A 20,676-nucleotide genomic window follows, 5' to 3' on the forward strand; every position below is an offset into this window, starting at 1 on the left:
CCAAAACCATCATGCAGGCACTCTAAACACAAGAAGGGGTGTACGACATTCAAGCCTCACCAAAACACAAGCCATTATAAGAAAAGAAATCCTTCAGAATATCACAAACAAAACAAATTCACACAGTGGTCAGATCAAAATACTGTTCAGACCCAAAGCCACAGAACCATCTCACAGACTTGCCTCTGCAACACAGCCAAATCCTCTTCTCAAACCACAACAGCACCCCCAAACCTAACACAGCACTGGTGTCTTTCCTCTTTAGAGAGGAAAAAACGCAAAGTGACACATAGAACAGGTCCATAACACCACAAATGATCAACCTTCCTTGCACCTCGCAGATTGTGCCAGACCATGCTAACCCAAGTGCTTAACACACAGCCCAAACAGCCAGCTTTTGTAAATCCTGCATGATCTTCTTGGGAGGGAGATGAGGGAAGCAGACTGTAAGTCCTTTCCCTGGCACGGCAGGCAGCAGCTCGTAGCAGGTTGCGTGCACAAGAATATGCTGTTACTGAAACAGCCAGCAAGGCTGGGGGAAGTTGTATACTTCCAAATACTGTTGGTTGTGTATGCCTGCGTGTGTTGTGTGTACAGGAATTCCCCTTCCTCTACCCAGTGCCGCTGCTTGTAGCCATTAAAAAGCCCAGGTCCTCATGCTGGATGTTCAGTGAGTATTGATTTGGTCTGCAAGCAATTTTAATATTTCTTCAGGGACTTTCCAGCAACAGCACAAGTCATTAATTCACCCTCCCAAATTGCTTATTCAATAGAAGGAACATGGCTCCTGAATAAAGTCCCAGAATTTATGTGACTCACATGAGTCAGGAGGTCAAACAACTGTTATGGAGCGAAGTTAAAAATCCAAATAAAATATTGACACTTTTTTGGGAGTGAGAGGAGGGGGAAGGGAAAGAAAAGGTATTTAAAATAGGGTTTTGTTGCAATGCCCCCAGGATAAAGAACGGAAAGAGATTGAAGACAAGCTGGAGTTTGTAAAATCAATGGGATTTATTGCATATCCACTTGGCATTTAATAACTCCTTCCTTTCCATCTTCCCCTGCTCTGTTTGTACATGGGGGAGATAAAAACTACAAACAGCCACCACAAAGTACACAGATGGACACCCCAAACATGAACACACAAAGGCAGGTACATGCAGGGATGACTTACTGGGAGGCAGTGGCATAGCATCAGAAGGTCCTCTCAGGACTTATTATCTTGACTGAACTAGATAGAGCCATTCACACAGGGAATTACAGTATGCCCATATAGTAGCAGGGACTGTGTGTCCACAGTCTCAGTTCAAAAAAAGGCTGGGAGGGGAAACTGAGGCACAGATTGAATTAAAAGACTCTGCTCACTCACAGAGCTCATCAACAGGGATCCAGGACTCCTGGTGCCCAGTTTGTGGTTTTCTGCCTTTTATGGGAATGGAAGCACTCACAGTGACCGAGATCAGGCCTCAAGAAGGCATGCATCTGTCAGGAGGGACACACAAACCACACAAAGAAACAGATCTACAGACACCATGCAAGCCCATCCATATGCAGATAGATGCATACACAGATACAAATACATACATGCTTTTACAAAGCTCATTGATATTCAGAAAGCAGCGCTGCCAGATCACACACAGAAGTAGGAGCACACCTGCAGAGAGACAGACCTGCAATGGCCTGTGTGCACAAACCCACAAGCACACACATACACACACTGACATGTCAGTACAGCCCTGTAGAGCAGCACAGCCACGCTGAAAGTCACTGCTTCTGCAAGCCTAGGTTTTACTTACAGTGGTATCCTCGCAGCTAACTGCACATAAATGGATGCCCACACACACTGAAGTGCATTCTGCACAAGCTTATTAATATATAGATAGGACTGTCTCCTTATTGCATTATACTGTGGCTATTGCAGTGAAACCATGCTAATTTTCTGCCATGCAAAGATCTGAGACTGCTGCAGCCATCAAACAACACCATTGATAAGCAATAACTCCATAAAAAACAGCACACAAAATATTGCCTAAACATCTAATCAAACAGTACTGGATGGGACATTTAAATGGCTTTAAACAGTACTTGGGACATTTAAATGGCTTTCTTTGGTTTCTTTGGTTTTTGGGGTTTTTTTGTCTGGTTGACTTTTTTTAGCAAAATCTTAGGGCAGCTGCTTTCTGAGACAAGATTTTCCAGAAGGCAGTTTTTCAAGGGCTTTTTGCATTGTGATAAAGATATTTGACAGCATTTCCTTCCTAAGGTATCCTTTGACCAAACACACAATGTGTTTTAAAATTAAGGAAGGTAATGAAAATTTTGAAATTTTCATAATGATTCTCTAAAAATATTAATATTCTTGCATTAAAATATGCTTCTGTCTTATTTCTAAGATTATTTTGTTCATGATTGATTTTGCAACTGACTTTTAAAAATGACTAGATAGAATCTTTGGTTCTCCTTACGCTACGTCCTGTCTTCTTAGACTACGATACATTCAAGAAAAAATGTAAAGGGAGTATAGTTTTTTTAAATACCATTGCCTATGTCCCTCTGTATTCCTCTGCCTATGAATCCTGGTTGCATTTGCTTTAGATTAAAAAAAATTAAATACACACTGATTTACAGCTGGAGGCATTCTGATTCATTAGGTGCACAAGTACTTAATTCAGATTAAGGGGACCATGTTTTGAAATAATGGAACTGAATAAAATCACTAAAATTCTCTAGAATATCATGGTTTGCAGAAATAATGTACCATAATTTGCAATATTGTATTCCACTGCAAAATCCTAAACAGCAAAATTTGAATAATTCAATATTTATAACTCAGGTCTTGAGCTAGTGTTAAACAATTGCTGCATCTCTTCTGTTTTTACCCCAGCTAGTGCCTGGTTCAGCGAGTCAAGCTCTAGACAAATCAGTCTTAGAGATCACTAAAGCTCACTGGGAGAAAAGTTGCCTGCATGGGGATGTAGGGATAAGGAAACACTTGTGCGTGTGGGAGGATCATTTAAACTGCTCCTCTTGGGAGGCCGGTTGTCAATTCAGAGTTGTTGAAGGAATCTCAGCTGAGATGGTTCCATTGAGAGGGAATAGAAGACAGGCTTGTTTACACAGGGACAAACAGGAAAATTAATCTGAATTAACTTTGCAAGTACATTGGTTAAAAGCATTAAAACATTGTTCAGGTGCTCATTCAAAATTTGAGTGTCCTAAATTGAATTTAGTTCACTTCATTTCCAAAGTGAATTAAGCTAAACTAAATTAAAGCTGCCTTAATTCTAAACAAGAGAGTCAGAGGTGTAATGCAGTTTAACTAGACCACTTTAATTTCACACATTCAGTTAATTCAAGTTATTTTGCAGAGCCTTATGTAGATAAGCACTTAATCTGCTAACTCTTATGGACAGAGACTGTACTTATCCAGGAGTCAGGAAAAGGGGACCCAGAGGCTCAGGGTGCTCTACCAGCCAGTGCAACTATAACAGAAAAGGATGGATATAACAGGTTGGTGAAGGCTCACAGAAACCCACAGTTCTGCAGTTAATTGGATGGAAGCCAGATATGTTTTTTTAAGAACAGAGCAGTTCTTTATTCACAAACTTACAAAATTATGCAAATATACACACAGATATGTGCCTTATAATACAGCAAAGTTCCACATAAATTATGGATCAGTATTCAGATATGTTAGCTGTTACATCATAGATATTATAGCTTTGTTAAAGACTAGTGCTAGGTGATTGTGACTTATTATTTGTAATAAGTGTGTGCTGTACAAAAACATCCATATAGATAGTTGATGATGGTTACAAGCCACACGTCTGAATATTTTCCCATAAAACTCTGTTAAAACCTGAAAAAATATTTATTTACTCCTTATGGGGCCTGAATATGCAATATGTGACCAAATGTCTATCTCCATGTAGCCACAGTTATAAATGCAGACCTATAGGTAAAGATAAACAAGTATGCTGGCTGTGTGGTGAATTTAAACACACCAAGGAACAAACGCTACCGCATTTGCCAACACGATATGGAAAACATACAGCTTGTATCTCTAAACACTAGACCTGACAGTGACTTACATGAGCCAGACTGCTTACAGATTTATCTTTTCACTATATAAAACTGGCCTTGTCCTATACATATGAAAACTAGACAATCCTCTACAGAGACAGGCACCAACTTGATGCTGGGAGTCTGTGCAGCACCCACACCCTGAAGTGCTCACTTGTACTTAACTGCTTTGGGTGACACGATAAAGCAAGGAATAAATTATACCAAGAGCAACAAGTATTAGAACAGGAGGGGAAGGATTCTGGTTCTCTGTGAATATTTTCTATGCGTTTTTGAATCAGAACTTTATTAAAATTCTACATTTCAGTGTAGTTGGAACCTGATTTTTCAGCAAAATCGAAACATATTATTTTTACTTTTTAAATTAGTCACCAATTCACCTGAAATAGGTAATTTAAAAGGGAAAACCCACATTTTTTCCATTCTAATAAGACTTACATTCTTCTTAGAATTTTGTTGATTTCCTTAACAGCCGAGGTAAAAATAACATTAGATTAAATAGACACATCCTCAGCACTGTTGGTTTGTCAGCTTTTTTTTTTGGCAAAAAACTTCTAATGGAAAAGGGTGAAAATTTTCCCCAGTTCTGACCAGCGTAAGGGAGGCATACAAAATGACATCCCTGTAAAGAGAAACATTTACTTATCCAACACATGCAAGCATGTACTGCAGTGCAGCACTCTGCAGGATACAGAGATAATACACAGCTAATTCACAACACTGCCAAAACCCAAAGTTAAAAAGTACTGAGTCAATACCATCCAAAATTAAGTGACTGGCATAAAATTCCCAGTGCTGTAAATAAGAATATTTTTTGCCTTTGCCTCCAGTTCTGGCCCCTTGGGAGGCAGCCAGGTCCCACTTCCACCTGGTCCTTGCAGTTATGAAAGCCAGAAATACCTTGGTATTAAATGAAAGCTGAACTAATTGTTTATCTTCAAGATCTGAGGCTTTACACAAAATACCAGGTATGGCATAACTTGCAAGAGGGCTGAGAATGTTATCTACATTTATCTGATTCCTCCCAGTTCAAGACTCCCTTCCTAGTACACACATGTCTTCTGTTAATCAAAATGAATGTCCACAAGGAATTCAGCACAGACTCCTGAATTTTAATAACTGGAAATGGGCTCAAAGCAAAGCTTTCAATTAAAAGTTCCCATACTCCAGATTAAGATATTTAACCTTGGCAAGCCCATGTGTTTCTGTAGGTCTTCTTAACTCACCTGCTGGCACAGCCGCTGCTCTGACAGCTCCAGCCCGTGCTGCGTGGCAGTCGCTGTGTGCTGGCAGCTCGTGGGGCTGTGCCCTATGCCAGCTCCATGCTGCTGCAGCAGCACTGCTGGCAGGACACAACCTGGCCAGTGCAGAGGTAACTCTGAACTGCAGAGTTGACACTCTAAACTACACATCACTGCAGTGTAGGTGTAACTAGAAAAAATTCTTAATTCCTAAGAGGTCAAAAATATATGGGCCTTTTCATGGCAGAAATATCTTGCTAGTGAAAGGGACTTTAGCTACTAGTGATGCTTTTCTCCTGTTCTCTTCCTGTGGCTTGTTGGTTTTATAGCTTTTGGTTTTCTGTAGCAGAGATTATGAATTTGTTGAGGGGGAAAGGTAGATCTCTAGCTGCTTTGATGGATACTTTGATAGATACTCTGAGTTGAATGTCTGTTCCATGGTTGCTATGGCATTAAAATTTGGACTCAATGACCCAGGTGGTTCCTCCCAGGCCTATGTTTCTACATCCAAGACCAGTATAACTCATTTTGTCATTTAAGATTTCTTTAACTCACCTTAAAACCAGGATCTCAAAAACCCAGTATCAAGTTTGCTTACAATATTTTGGTAACTGTATGATATCTTCTAAATATTTGGATTTTAATGAATTTCTGGAAGAAAGCCTTCCAGACACAAACTGAGTGTAATAAAAGTAGAAACACCTACCTGAGGACATTCCTATGCTACTCATTCTTTGAGCACAGCTCATGTAGACACGCTTTATCCACCTTAAAGCCAGCCAGCCTAGGTCCTGATGCTTCTGTAGCCACAGCTTTAAATAGCACTAAATAAATAAATAGCAAATATTTAAGCACACCTGTTTCCCAGGTGGGCAAATGGTTCTTACAGCCTCATGCAGCAATTCATTCTAGGAGGTCAGGCTAGGTAACCTATACACCTGGGGCTGACCACTGTCAATCATCAGTACCAGGGGCATGAAGTTGCAGGTTACTGCTCAGCAGAATGAGGTGGCAGGGCAGCCTCCTGCCTGGCACATCTACTCTCAGAAAGCAGACACCTTCCCCTTTCTTTCCTTCTACCCCTCTTCCTTATGTCTGCACTTGTACCATGTAGCACAGCAGAACTGGAATGGGTAGAGATCTGATAGAAGCTGAACGCTAATGCTCTGCTCAAATTAAATGAAATAAAACCATATGGTGTCATCATGGGTCACTGATTTAAAACAACAAAAAAAACCCCCTCCTAGCTCCTCTCTAAGCCCTTCAGATAGTAAAACTGATGCTGTGAATTGTGTGTCTTCTTAGAGTGCAGTCAAGAAATGCAGTGAGAGAAATGGGCAGGATTGGGCTTTCTCTCGTGCTCCTAGTGAGCAGGCTAACCTGGAACAAAGTGACACTTTTTCCCCATGTCTGTAGGCATGATATCAGTCTAGCCCCAGTGAAATTGATGGACCTACACAGATTAACAGCAGATGCAGAGTCAATTCTCCTCAGACAGGGCTGGGATTGTGTTCTGAGATATGTAAGGCTCTCCATTTTGACCTCTCATCTATTTGGAAGCTTTGGGAAAACAGATAATGTCTCTTCATGCACCTTTTAGGACTACCAATCTAATCACTCTAATTAATCTATCATACTTCTGCTTATATATTAACATAATACATGATCACTCCTCTCTCCTTTTCCAAAAGGTAGGGAGAATAAAATGCTATTTTCATGACAGAAGCAAGTTTGAATGTGTGAATATTGCTTGTGGCCCCTAAATATGGCAGGGTTTGAAGGCATTCTGCCGTCTTGGCAGGGAGAGCCAGAGCCCCAGGCCAGCTAGTGAGGAAGCTGCTCCTGCCAATGTCAGCTATTTTTCTGAAGGTTCTAAGTGTTGCAGTAGATTTTGAGAGCAGTAGCTTCTACTGCTCCCACCCTACTTCCTATAAGAAATTATGTTGTGGCTTTTATGTAGCAACTGCAGCTCTGTTCTTCCCAATTACAGCTGCTGTTGCAAATTCAAACACCACTACCAAAGCCTGTGCAGCTGAAATACAATTCCTGTTGCCTTGCCCATTTCCCTTCACATACAGCCACTGTCAGCAGGGTACATGTCACTTCTGCTTCAAGCAGGAGAACGAAGCCAATACTGTGCTACAGCTCGCTGAAGCACTTACTTGGCCCCTGTTTATTAGAGAGTCTGAGCCCTTCACTCCTCCTTCCAGCTGTCCTCACTGTGCCCCAGGTGGCACAGCAATGCTCCTATCTTCACACTTCAGGCAGGAAACAGAGCACAGAGAGAAATGCCATTTGTCCAAACTCTTGATGAGAGAGGTCCATGACAGAGCAAGAACTGAAGCCCTTCCCTAAATCGGATTAGGCTCTAACTATCAGACTTTTTATTTCCCTTCCTTCACCCCAAATCCCTTGGCTGTTTTTTCTCACCGTGTTACAAAGCTCGCTTTCCATTCTGAACTTTGGGAAAGCAAGATTTTCCCTCCCCCCTTCTTTTGCTCAACCGTGAATTCAGCTGTGTTTCAACCTGTGACAGAAACACAGGACTGTCTCCTGTTTGAACAGAAGCCACTTTCAGAGCTCTTCATGCCTCCGCAGCACCAATCTGCAGGTGGGATATTGCTGGCTCCACGAGGGCTTTCACCAAAGACCCCAAAGCTGCCTCTTCTCATCCCATGTTGTTCCTCTTTGCCAGCACCTCTGGGATGGTCACAAGCCCTTTTGTAGGAAGCCATCTGATGCAGAGAAGGCTTCACCGTCTCCCTTAGCCCTGCTCTGTGTGTTCTGCGGGCTGCCCTGCACCAATTAACGGGGCGGCACCGCAGGGTGTGCGCCTTGGCCATCGCAGCCTGCCCTGGACACAGCACAGAGAAAAGGCTGAAGCTTCGCAATGTTAGCCTTCCAAGAACTGCTTTAATTGCCCAGTAATGCACACCCTGGGGTCTTGTAATGTGCTTCTAATATGAAGCATTTAAAATATGAATACTCCAAAACAATTACAAGGAGTTTGGTGCTCGGCTGTGTGTATTCTTCCGCTCTCAAAAGTAATCCACGACAAAGGAATATGATCAAAGTGAGGATACCGGTGCTTTCTGAAATCTGTCAGGGTCTTCTTGAGGCAGCAGGACACACCAATCTTTCCTTCAGTTGAACTTCACTCTGTTTTTCCAGGATTAAAAGAATTGCTAGATTATTCGGTCCTACCGTATCTCCCTCTTATCAGCCCTAGTATGGTTTTTTTTATTTGAGATACTGTCAAAACACTCTGCCAGCCATAGTAAGAGAAAAGAAACCACAGAGTATGTTAGGCTATAAGAGAGCTTGGATAGAAATGTCAGAGAAGCAAGGTGAATTTTCTATGATCTGTCATTCTTTTAGCAAGTAATTTCTAGGCAAGTTTAGAAGTGATTTTCTGCTTGCTTATTTACAAGGAGTGAAAGTTCTTCTCAGAAAGCACTCTGGCTCAGCTAATTATAACTGCTAATATTTCTTGTTATGTCTCTTGATTAGAGCTTGTTACAATTGTAATACAAGAAAAGAAGATTTTTGTCTGCCCATCTGTACTCAGAATCAGGAAAAGGAATTTCACTAAAGCTGACAAAAATAATGAAATAGAAATCAAACATTGGAAATTTATGATCTAATATTGAACATTTAAGAAAGTCAAAGGCATTTGGAAATAAGCAATTGGTTACAGCTGGTGCTGTATGTAATATTAAGTCTAGAAGGACTTACTACAAGACAACTATGGCAACTCATGAATTCCAGGATGGATGTATAATTCACAGTATGATACTATTTACTGTAATGACATTATATGCCATCACTTAACATAATATTGCATATTAAATTCAGATTGTGAAATGAAGTTCAGTTGCTTTACTGCAATCAAAGATCTATAAATGTCCTGTTGCTGAAACTTCAGAAGGTTATGTATTAAATCTGTTTATATTATCCAAAACTCAAAATAGTCAACTTGTGCAAAAATCTCCCACTGGAAAATGAAAAATGGGAATTTACAGGAAGTACAAGTTTATATTCCTAATTAAATACAAATGCTATTATTGGAGTCACTGATTGTGATAGAATTAGAGTAGGAATGAATTTAGCCCAAAGGGTCAATTTCTCTTGGAAAAAGGTGTTTGAAAACACTGGTACTTATCTCAAGAAATCAGCACTGCTAACTGATGTGCCGGGACTTGTCCCCCACCTGCTTTTGGGAAGGGGTGAGGATGTAACCTGCAAGACTTGTCTTTCTCTACTGTCTGAAGACATGAACAAGCCATCAAAGACAGCAAGAAGTGATCGAGGTTTTGTGACCTCTTATAGAGCAGTAATCCAGAAATCCTAGATTTGAGGCAGCAGAGCTGGCTTAGTGCACATTTCAATCCCTGCTAAGGGTGAGAAGCTTTCAGTGACACTGAAGTTTAAAGACAGCATTATTATGCTGCATTTGTTGCTATGGGGCCAGGTCAGCTCTGTTCATTTTTCATCTGCTGTTTCATTAGGTGGTCTCGTGTAGGACAGACTCACTTGAAGCCTCTCAAAGCAGCAGCAGTGCTGCCTAGCTGTTCTGCTGTTTGTCACTGTCCCTAAGTGAATCGACCCAGGGGGGTGCACTGCCGCGCTCTGCACTGGGCATTAGGATCCTGAAATTTCCCCTTTCCCTAAAACAATGGAGTTCAGTCATAACTTTAGGGCAAAGGAACACTGCTGGGGAAAGAAGACCTGCCTCTTCTTTTAGCAATAGAAAATATGTTCTACCAAATACCTCATTAGGTTCACTGTGCATTCAATGCCAAAAATTATTTGACCCAAGCCACTGGAGGCTGCACAACCAGAACTGTTCCCCTCTGCTCATGGCTTCTGGACACTTTTTTTGACATAAAACCAGCTTCTTTCCTAGGAAGGGAATGTTTTTGAACAGAGCCTTTCACCTCTGGGTCACTAGCAGAAATCTGGCCCTGCTTGGTAGTGACCGAAAATCATTACCAGCTGACAGCTACTTGGTGCAATGAGCTGGTGAGTCTCATTCCAGTTCCTAATGGACACATCTCAGTAAACAGAGTCACAACTGGCACTAACTGGTGCTCTCAGCCAAGAGACCTTAAACTGAATGGGGAAGGAAACTGAACCTTCCTCTTCATCTCCTGCCTGGGTTTTGGAATATTATGGACAGGCTTTTTATACCTGCAGCATTTCACAGGCTGTTTTTACTCTCAATGGGTTTTTGAAACTTTGCAATTTTCATGCAGCATGATTCAGCACAGCCTGATCTGCCATCTCAGTATAATTAGACTCATCTTATGGTTCCCCTCAGTAGAAGCTGAGCTGTCTGGTGCCAACTCCCAGAACAAATGGTAAATCTGATGTCATATCTCAGTATGAATGGAACCGTCTGATGTCACCTCAGTGCTAACAGGACGTTTTATAATATGTCATCTAAGGCTGCAGGGGAAATCTTCTAATCCATTCACTATGCTACACTACAATAGAACATAACACAGTATAATGTGTAGGTTAACTTAGACACCCTCAGGCAGATTTTGGATAGATGGATAGATGGATGGATAGAAACATTTATACAAAGTATACATATATTATATCACTCTATTGATTTTAAAAAAGTTCCGGGACTGCCTAGCTATAATGAGATTTTTGAACTTTGTGTTGCGATCAATGAGGGGAATATTATTGGCGTGGAGAATTGATATACCCGCTCTCTGTGGCTTGTTCTGCTCCTGGACTGCCCCTGCCCCCAAGGTGTACGATTCCATCAGACACTTAACCTCTTTTACAGTGTCATCAGGCTAAAAGGAATCTAATAGTGACACGGGACTTGTGCTCAGCACTCTGGCACTATTGCTTTCCTGTCACAAATAATTTATAGCTTTCTATTTCCATCCCTTTGCCTGCACCCCATCCCCTTTTTCTGTTTCTCTGGGCTGGGGGAAATCAATAAACTCACACAACCAGAGTGGCACTTCAGGGGGTTTTAGGGGGAATGTGAGACAAGAGGGGAGAAAAGAGAAAAAAAAAAAAAAAACAGAAAAAGAAGAAAAAAGTTATATAATTTGCTATAACACACTTTTCAGATCAGCTCTTCACCTAGTACAAATAGTATGACCTCAGAATCTGGCCTTGCGGCCTTCAGACACTTTTTGTATAGGTTTTCAGCAACTATGGATTAGGGCATGTGGTACCGCTAATCTATATGGAGTGAGGATCTGGATCTCCATCCTCAGCTAGAACCTTGACATTCTCTCCAGCTATGTCCCAGGCACTCCAGCTACTGGTGAGGCTTTATCAAGCACGTAGCAGAGTTTTCTAACATGCTGAGGTGAGATGTTCTCTTTCTTTTCCTAAGAAGGCTCCCCTCTTGGAAGTTATGGTTTTTAAAAATTGCCCTCACAAAGTCTCTGCCTTTCTCCATCCATGCCATATCACCCACTAGACACACATTTGCTCTTTGAAGCTTTGCCAACTTAACCTTTAGAACAAATTTTTAAGGGAAGCTCTCAAGTGGGCAGGAAGAATCTTCTATTTGCTTTCACTTTCTGGAGAGATTCTTGGGTAGAAAATAAAGCTAATATAATGCAGGGCTAAGAGTTCCAGAAGCTCAGGCTGAAAAGAATCTGCAGCCTGCACCGTAACTGGAGTGGCTGAAGAGAGGAGAGGCTTGTTCTGATCTCAGAAAGAAAGTTGGTTTCCATGGCCTTCACAGGTCGTGGCTTATTAACCAAGTTCCTTGGTGGAACAGCTGTTCCCAGCTCACAGATACCCACTATCTGCCAGTAGTCAGGGACTTTGCCAGTCAGGTACTAGGCACTAGTGATTTTCTTTCACCACTGACCTCAGCTGGATTTAAACCAGTGACCTAGAGGTGAAAGATTTCATGTAACAAGAAACGGAGCACTGACAATTACAGTTCAGTTTATTGTCATTCTGAGCTACATTATAAGCTTGGTGATGTCTTTTTGAGTTCCCATATGGTGTTCATTCACCACCTGACAAACACCAATTTTTGCCCTGTTTGATGGACCTTTTTTCCTGGTGATCTATATCGCATCACCACTCCCTACAGATGCCTTCTGCTTTCACCTCATTTATGAAGGGCAAGGGCTTTGGGCAAGCCTTCCACAGTACAAAGCATTTAGTCAGAAGGGTAGTTTTCAGGTAGACAACAAAATTAAAGCTGCACAATTTGTAAATTCAGCAATGTCTCTATTAGATGCAAAGACTGCATTGTGATTATACTCACAGATCAGACCATAAATGACAATGCAGCTGTTAACACACAGGACATCCTAGCTTGCTCACTGAACACCATCCTTATGCAGAGAAAACCCAAGCTTGGGATAACGACAACAGAGCAGAAATAGGAGGATTCTCTGAGAGCTGGACCATTAAAGCAGTAGAATCAGGATCACAAGGCAAATGAAGCCACTCTGCTGCACCGAGAGCTCAGATCAAGCCTTCAGGTTGTGAGAGCTGGGACTGTGGCTCTGCAAAGGCACAGAGAAGGTGCATTTGAGTTCTGAATGTGTTTCACGCTTTTCCAGGATCATCAGAACCAAAGTTCAGCAACCTTTTCACCCAACACCAGATGGGAGTGGGACAGGTGTGACTGCACCAGGACATACTATTGGTAAGTAGACCGACATGAGGGGTGGTGACAGGTCAAGTGGAAATGGGGATGAAGCTTAGTTGAGGGAACAAAGTCTGACAAGCAGATGCTAAGCAGAGCAAAAGGGAGGAGGGAGTGGGGGAAAAGAAGCCTCCATGGAAATCTGAGTTTTCTATTCTTTGTTGCATTACAGAGAAGTGAATCACACAGAAAGTAGCCCAAAATAGGGGCTTGCCCAAGTAATTCTGCCTTAGCATTCATTTCACATTCATGCTCTCTCCTTAATCTCTCTATAGAGAAGTATTTACTGCTGTCCTTGTCGAAGTGTCAGTCTTCACCTTTTCTCTTGTCCTATGGCTCTCTTTTTCCCCCCTACCAATTTTTCTTCTCTCCTCCCCCTTTGCTGGAACTGGTCCATTTCTTAGTGCTAGTAACACACAAACATGAGTAAGATGTTCCAGCTGCCTCACAACTAAGTTCTTCATTGTCATAGCTCTACAGTCAGGTGTCCCATGGGTGTATTTCACTGAGAAATTTTATTTTTTTTTTTGCTGGGGACATCTTTTGCTGGTTTGTTGAGGTGAACAGAAGATGGAGGCTCTAATACAGTGACCAAATGCCTCCTAGTCTGTTTAAAGGTACTGTGTTACAGATGTGTGATGGGATACTTTTTAATCTGTGGTCTGTGTGGTGGATATGTCTGCTCTTGCTGGCATAGCTTTATCCAGTGACAAACTAGAGCAGGAAAAACACAGTACTCTGTGTTTTACACAGTGGCTTATTTGTGGACTAAGACTTTCTTAGATTCTGTTGGTTACTGAGCATCTGCTGCTACATGAGGATTTACCAGAAAATGCTCATCTACATGGGACAGAGCTGGTAGATATAATCCTGTACACAAACTGTATTCAGGAGTGCAATGGGCCAATGTGGAAGAGCATTTCTGGATGCCCTTTTAATATGGACTTGCTCACTGGACTGGCAATCACTGATCACCACAGATGGAGCTGGCAAATATTCCTTCTTGGAACAGTAGTGCAATGTCTAGGGAATGCAGTGGCTGAGCTGGGATAGTGACTGTGAGTGCTTCTAGTGGAGCTCTGGGATTGCTCTGGGATGTACTAGGAAGTGTGGGTCTACATTGGAGAGTGTTCAAAGGTTCTGCTCCATCCTGAAAGACTTGTGTTGGACATATTGATTGCTTCAGGTCAGTGCTTTATGAGCTGCATTATGAATAGTGGCCTGTAAGAGAACTGGGATAGTCTCTCCATTACTGGGGCATGCTGGGACACAATAGGTATGCCTGTTGGATGCATAGGTCTACCTGTTCTACTTTCTAAAGGCCTGATTATTATGAAGAGATCATTTCTAATCTGGGTACTTGTCACTTTTGATATACTGGAAATTCATCAGCAATCTTGGACAGGCAAGTGGCCAGAGCATTCTGCCTGTTGATATTGGTCAGTACAAAAGGAAGGCACTAGATTTTCATTCATCAATGATGGTAGCATGTATCACCAACCCATCATTCCAGTAGAGAACTGAATTTATTAGTCCAGCACTGAAGTGCTTCTAACCTATGATAAGAAGGTAATTTTTCATTAAGTGTTTTGGGTGGGCATGTAAGAGGCTAGTCTGCCTGATAGAACATGTGCACTCCTGCGAGGAAATGATCTGGTAAAATATGGATGGACTATGAAGTCACTAGAGAATGTGGCCAATGCAGCACTTCACTCGATTATCTTGAAAGCCTGCTCTGAACGGGGATGTAACATTTAACTTCTTGATGGAATACACTTATGTGTTATCAATGGCCCTGTACTGGGAGGCTGTGAAGCTACAGTATAGAAGTGGACAAGGAAAGCTGGGATGCAACTTTGCTGGGATACAGTAAAGTCCTTCTGCAGGAGGGACTGGGAATCTGCTTAGTGCCCAGGTTTTCCTATTAGACTGGTGGCATGCATAGCTTTCAGCTGGGGATCCCTGAGTGCTGTGCTGCTCTCCTGATGGCCCTTTTTCCCTTTTCCTTTCGTCCAGTGCCCAGCACAGCATCCCCTCCTGTCTCCAGTGCCTCCAATGATCCAGTGGGCTCTTACTCCATTAACGGGATCCTGGGGATTCCTCGGTCGAATGGCGAGAAGAGGAAACGTGATGAAGGTAGGGGGAGGGGAGAAGCTCATCCTCCCTTTTATATTCTTTGTCCCCATGTACAGGCTCCAATTTCAGGCCAAGGTTTGCAGCTGCTCCAGGGGCTAGATCAGTTTTAGCAACAGAGACCAGTTCCCCGCCACTGCTCTGCTGGCTTGGAATGCTCTTCTTCCGAGGCCCTTTCATGACAGGCTGCGTCTCCAGACATCTGCTCAGCAGGCAGAGAGCCGTCTCCATTGCTGGAGCTGATCCCAAGTTCATTCACTGCTGGAAACGGCTGGAACTGAACTCCCCAGGTGCCAGCAGGTGCCCGGACTTTGAACTGTGGGTAAACATGGTTTCCCTGACTCACTCAATTTCAAACTAAATGCTATCTTGGAGAAGCACCAGCAATGTGGGAGTTGTCTTTCATTCCCCTTGTAAACAAGTTCCTGCCCTGTGATGTGCCACGAGCTACATTAGCTGCTGATCACAAGGGCCCAGTTTTCAATGAGTAGCATCTACCACAACAGAACTATCATGTTTGCAATAGTCTGAAAGCAGAACAGGAGTACTGTGATCCTAAGGTTGTTTCTAAGCCTTTCACTAAGGCTGTAAGGAAATAGGATTAAGCTATCTCCTTTGGCTTCCTACTTACTGGGAAGTATTCAGGGCAAAGATCCTGAAATGAATCAAAAGCTGGAGCCTCAGGTCTAAATAGACTGAGTCAGGAGATGTGGGTAAGGTCTTGGTGCTCTTGTGGTGGCTTTCAAACACTTTTCCTTAAATCTGTCTCTTTTAATTTGATTTGGTCTAAAATTGAGGGCCAGGAGGTGAACTTTTTAAAGAATACTGACTGACCAGCTTGTTGGGTTCAGCTCTGACTTCAGTATGTTGTGTTGCTTGTTGCATGGAAAGACCTCTTAGGACAGGTGGCTCAGTGTGCTGTGTGTGCTGTAGTCCCAGGGCTGTGCAGTGCAAGAGAACACGAGAGTTCTCTGTGGTGTCTGGTGAGAAGAGAAAGGTCTCCTGAGACAGAGGCTGCATTTTGAGGTTTTGCTAGTAGTTTTCTCAGCATTGGTTCTGGTGAGGTTCACATCTGTAAGTTTTTGATCCAATATTCACCCATTTCTCCCTAGTACAAAGGAAAACTAGATGCAAGGACCCAATCCAGCTTCTGTTAAAGCAAATGGGAAGATTTCTGCTGATGTCATTGGAAATTGGATCGGGCCCCAGAGGAAGATCCATTTCCCAGCTAGATGGCAGTAGGGCCCAGCTAAGAGAAAAGTGTAGCAGTGGAAGGGCTGAGTCAATGCCTCAAAGTCAAAAAATGTCAGGAATAAGAGGCAAATATTGCAAACCTTTCCAACATTTGCCATCATTACATATACAGGAAATAGTGACATTTCAAACTGAATGGCACCTTTCTCTAATGGTCGTGCAGATCTCCTGGCAGTTATCTGGGGGTTTTGTGACTCCCTGTTCTCATACAGTCCAACATGGTGATCACCAGCTCTCAACATGGTGCCTCCACATCTCATTAGAAATGAAGCTCTTCAATCTGGCTTTAGCCAGGTATTCAGGCTATACCTGGAAAGATCATTCCACTTTAGATGCAGCCACACAGTCACTTCCAGCCTCAGAACTTGAGCTTTCTTTGGAACAGCACAATTAAACACAGAAACAGCAGAGCAGCCGTCTAAGACTGACACTTCACAATGATATATTGACAAAACTATTCTTTGTGTCTCTCCTTAATTCACTCCAGATTTGATTTAGGCAAGTGACACTGTGCAGCTGCTTGCTGTTGGCCGAGCACCCACATATCCCACTAGGAATCAAAAAGGTACCAACCAGACAATCCTGCAAATATTGCTTGTCTTTAGCTCTCAGAGTTTTAGGTGGCAGTCACATGACATGGTTGCAACTGCCTTAGATAACAGCCTTAATCCTGCCATCCCAGATATCTGCTGCAGGGACACATTGTGCTCCTGACCTGGAGAAAGCTCACATGGGACCCCCAGCTGGCTGCTGAACATCTCTAACCATGGGTTGAATTATCTGGCCTTCAGAAATGCTGAGAAATATCATCCCTTTGCAGGACTGGGTCCTAAAGTTAGAAGGGTCCAAGGGGAAGTTTTGCAAAGCCAAGTGACCTGCACCCATTCCTGGGCAGTGTCCCCTGTAGCTCTGAATATTCTGGTTGTTTTTAGTTGAGATGGGGAGTAGGAAAAGTTTGTCGGGAGATATAATGTATTTCTTTCAAGTTCATGATGGATGCCTACACCTTCACAATATTTCCCAGAGCTTCTGAACACTTTGTTGCAGTTTCTTTCTTAACTTCAGGTTTTATTCTCACGTTGAAAAGCCCTTGTGAGCTCTGCACATCTACTTTCCAAGCATTTAGGGAGTGGTTCTTCCCTAAAGGAGGCAGAAAATGCAGCACTACTCTCTCTTTCTTTCCGCTCTGTTGGACCAGCTCTGCTGCAAGGATTCCTCTGTGAGGAATGCAGTTCAGCAGAAAGGGGAAGTACCAAGCTATTCCTGAACCACCAGTTCTGAAAACCTTGTTAGCAACCTCTGTGACGGCTGGGGGGAACAGGGTGGGAGAAAGACAGAGAAGCTTCTATGTGAGCACACCCCCTCCCCCAGGTCCTCCTTGCTGCAGCTGGTGCCTACATTAGGCAGTAGCACAGATGATTAAGAAGAGGAGAGATAATTATGTGTCAAGATGATGTAGCAGAACTCCCGAGTTGGACAGAAGGAGCCAGACAGATGCATGAGGTGGGCTCAGAGATGGACGCTGACAGCCAGGTGTGTCCCTCTCAGGGAGTTAGAGGGAAGAGTGGGAATCCCAACCTACCAAATACACTGGTTGCAAGTGCAGGGGTGGCCTGGGAAATGTATGACATTGAGAGAGAGCTAGCTCGGAAAACAGCTCTGAGTGTCTACTAGTCACAACAAGGAACTGTCTGGCCACGAGTCTCAAAACTCAGTGTGTCTTCCTCAGGTGAATGCCAAGAATGGATGGTCAGGATTTGCGTTGTTAAGACCACATTATCCTTTTGTTTCAGTTTATAACCAGTCACAAAACTTCTGACTTCTGTGATAGAGTTGGTCTCCTGTGATTTTGAAAATAATTTGACTAAAAAAGTTCACCACCATTTGTATAGCACAGTGTGTGGCATCCTGTGTGGTCTGTGGGCATTGCCAGCGGAGCTGCAACTTCCCTCCAACCTTACACCCACCATCTTCCAAAGGCAGAGGTGACCCTGCAGCATATCATGACTTTCTCTAGACCAGTGAGGGTCTTACACTATCAAGTTGCATCAGAAAACATGAATTCCTGTCTCTTTATGGTTTGAGTGTTGTAGTACTCTCTGAGGGCAGGCCAACCATGCTCAGCAGGATCATTGCCAGGCTAAGAAGCTGCAATATAACGTCCAGAAGGACAAAGGGGAAAAATATGCAACTATTTCTGCTGTTTCATAACCCCTTAATTGACAGCTAAAAGAATGAGAACTGAGGTGGCCCAGAGGCACTAACAAAAATGTTGTATCACTCATATTGTAGTCTTGAGCACTGTACAAGGAGAAAAAAGGAGAAATGCAGAGAAAGCAAAAGACAGATAGATTAGATAGATAAATAGATAGATAGATAGATAGACAGACAGACAGACAGACATAGATAATTAGATAACAGGGAAAGAGTATATCAAGCTGCTGCCAGTGTATCACAGCATCTTCAACTGGGTGAAACTTTGGCAATTTTTACAAAACCATTCTTATGAGGCATGGCCCTTTCTTTCCATATTAGGCTGCAAACAGACTTCCTGTCTAAACCCAAATTCTCATTTGGGATTCATCTTCCAGTAAGGTTGATGCTGTAACATTCTCAGCATTATTAATCTTGTTCCTTGACAGTATCTGTAGTATTTGACAGCATTACTGCCAATATTATCTGCAGTGCCGACAATGGCAGAGATAATATCCCCCAGTATTATCGGCATTAGCAGGGATCATATCTGCAGCCTGTTATTGGTGGGAGCAGACGTAATGTGTCCAGTATTATTAGTATCAGTAGTAATAAAACCCAAAGGCTTGTTAGTGTGATCAGTGCTAATATCAGCACTAGGTTTGTGGGAGAGGAGGGGACAGAGTGATTGCTGCCGTAAATGGCAATAATACTCAGGCTGTTTGCAGCAAAGGAATCCCCAGCAGAGATGGGGGAGCAAACCTGAGAAGGCAGAAGTCTCTCCTTCTCTTTCTTCACTTGTCATTTTGATGATTAGACTGAGTTACCTTGATGCCTAGTAATGCAGGGCTATGTCAGTGCAGGGGGACAGTGAAGAGTCACCAAGATTTCTACAGATCTGGTGGTGTTTTCCAAGAAGTGTTAGCTGTATTAATGCAGATGGTTCACCATACTCTTCAAATGGGATTGAGCTATGCCAAACAGGATGCTGCCCACTATCTGTGGGAGCATCTGCACTGTTAATCCTGATAGGCAGCATCACTGCCTTCTCTTTGGTGGTGCTCATATTATTTTCTGACTGTTATTGCCACAACACCCTCTACTGAAAATCAATGCTTTTGTTACAGGTGGTTTTCTGTTTCCTCACTCCAAATGGGAGGACTCTGAGTGCAGAGCAGGGTCTTGACAGTGTTTAGTTCAGGACTTTTCCTACCTTGCCATGATCTCATTTTTGTACTGGGAAATTACAAATACCTCCTTTCCATGGAGTGTGAGGCAGGGATATGTGTGACAGTCCCAGTATTGAAAATTGTTTTTTTAAATACTGCCCTAGGACATAGACTGTTTTAAAGATTGGAGTTTAAAATTTTCTTCAAGTGGAAAGTAGCACAGAGTGGAGAGGTGTGCAATGTGTCTAAGTTTTTGAACATATATATAGCAGCTGAGTATGCCACTGCAAGTATGATCCCTTTGTGTTGTTCGGAGTGGCAGGGATAATAAAACTTGAGACGTAGCTATGACATTTCAGGTGATTGTGTCATTGTCAGTGGCACACAGTATGTGTTCACAGGCAGTTTGGTTGTGGTTATCCTGTTGTTGTTACTATCACTATAGGTTGTGGGTTTGTGACACTAACGATGAGATTAACTGTGTCACTGCTTGCTCTGCTGCCCCATTACATTCAAGGCCATTACACTCTTCAGAAGCAGCTGTGAATTGTTTCTTGTGGTACGTTTGCATCATGGCATGCAGTAAGGTTGTTTCAACGTGGTAATTGTTGGTTCATTGGTGCAGTTTCTACTGTGCTGTCACTGCAATTCATAGAGTTGTTACTGCAGCTGATGTTACGTGTTGGTTGAAAACAGACTGTCACCTGGCCATGACTGTGAAGTCAATAGAGCTATGTCCCTGCAGCACCATGTCCAGAATGGTGTGTTTTCATGAAGTATGATATTAGTGTTCCACAGCATACTGGGGTCATTTCAGAACATACAGAGTGCTTATGCTGTCATCTGCAGTATGGTGATGCTTTGCTTGTGCTGGAGTTATACCAGAAAGAGGTCTAGCCCAGAACTGTCCTGTGGGGAAATGCATTCATTCATTTTTCTATGCTGCCTGCGTATA

General features: G+C 42.8%; 1 protein-coding gene across 13 annotated transcripts in view; it reads left to right on the forward strand.

The window, feature by feature from the left end:
* The window catches only part of PAX2 (paired box 2), a 101,712-nt gene that overhangs the window by 33,798 nt on the left and 47,238 nt on the right, over positions 1-20,676 (forward strand). For all 13 annotated transcript variants that reach the window (XM_086898994.1, XM_086898991.1, XM_086898998.1 and 10 more), the window contains 2 exons: positions 12,887-12,972; positions 14,989-15,108. In XM_086898994.1, the coding sequence (XP_086755120.1) occupies positions 12,887-12,972; positions 14,989-15,108 (206 nt within the window). The remainder of the gene's footprint in view (positions 1-12,886; positions 12,973-14,988; positions 15,109-20,676) is intronic.

Source organism: Cyanistes caeruleus, chromosome 8, assembly GCF_971803275.1.
Source record: "Cyanistes caeruleus chromosome 8, bCyaCae1.hap1.1, whole genome shotgun sequence".
NCBI lineage: Eukaryota > Metazoa > Chordata > Aves > Passeriformes > Paridae > Cyanistes > Cyanistes caeruleus.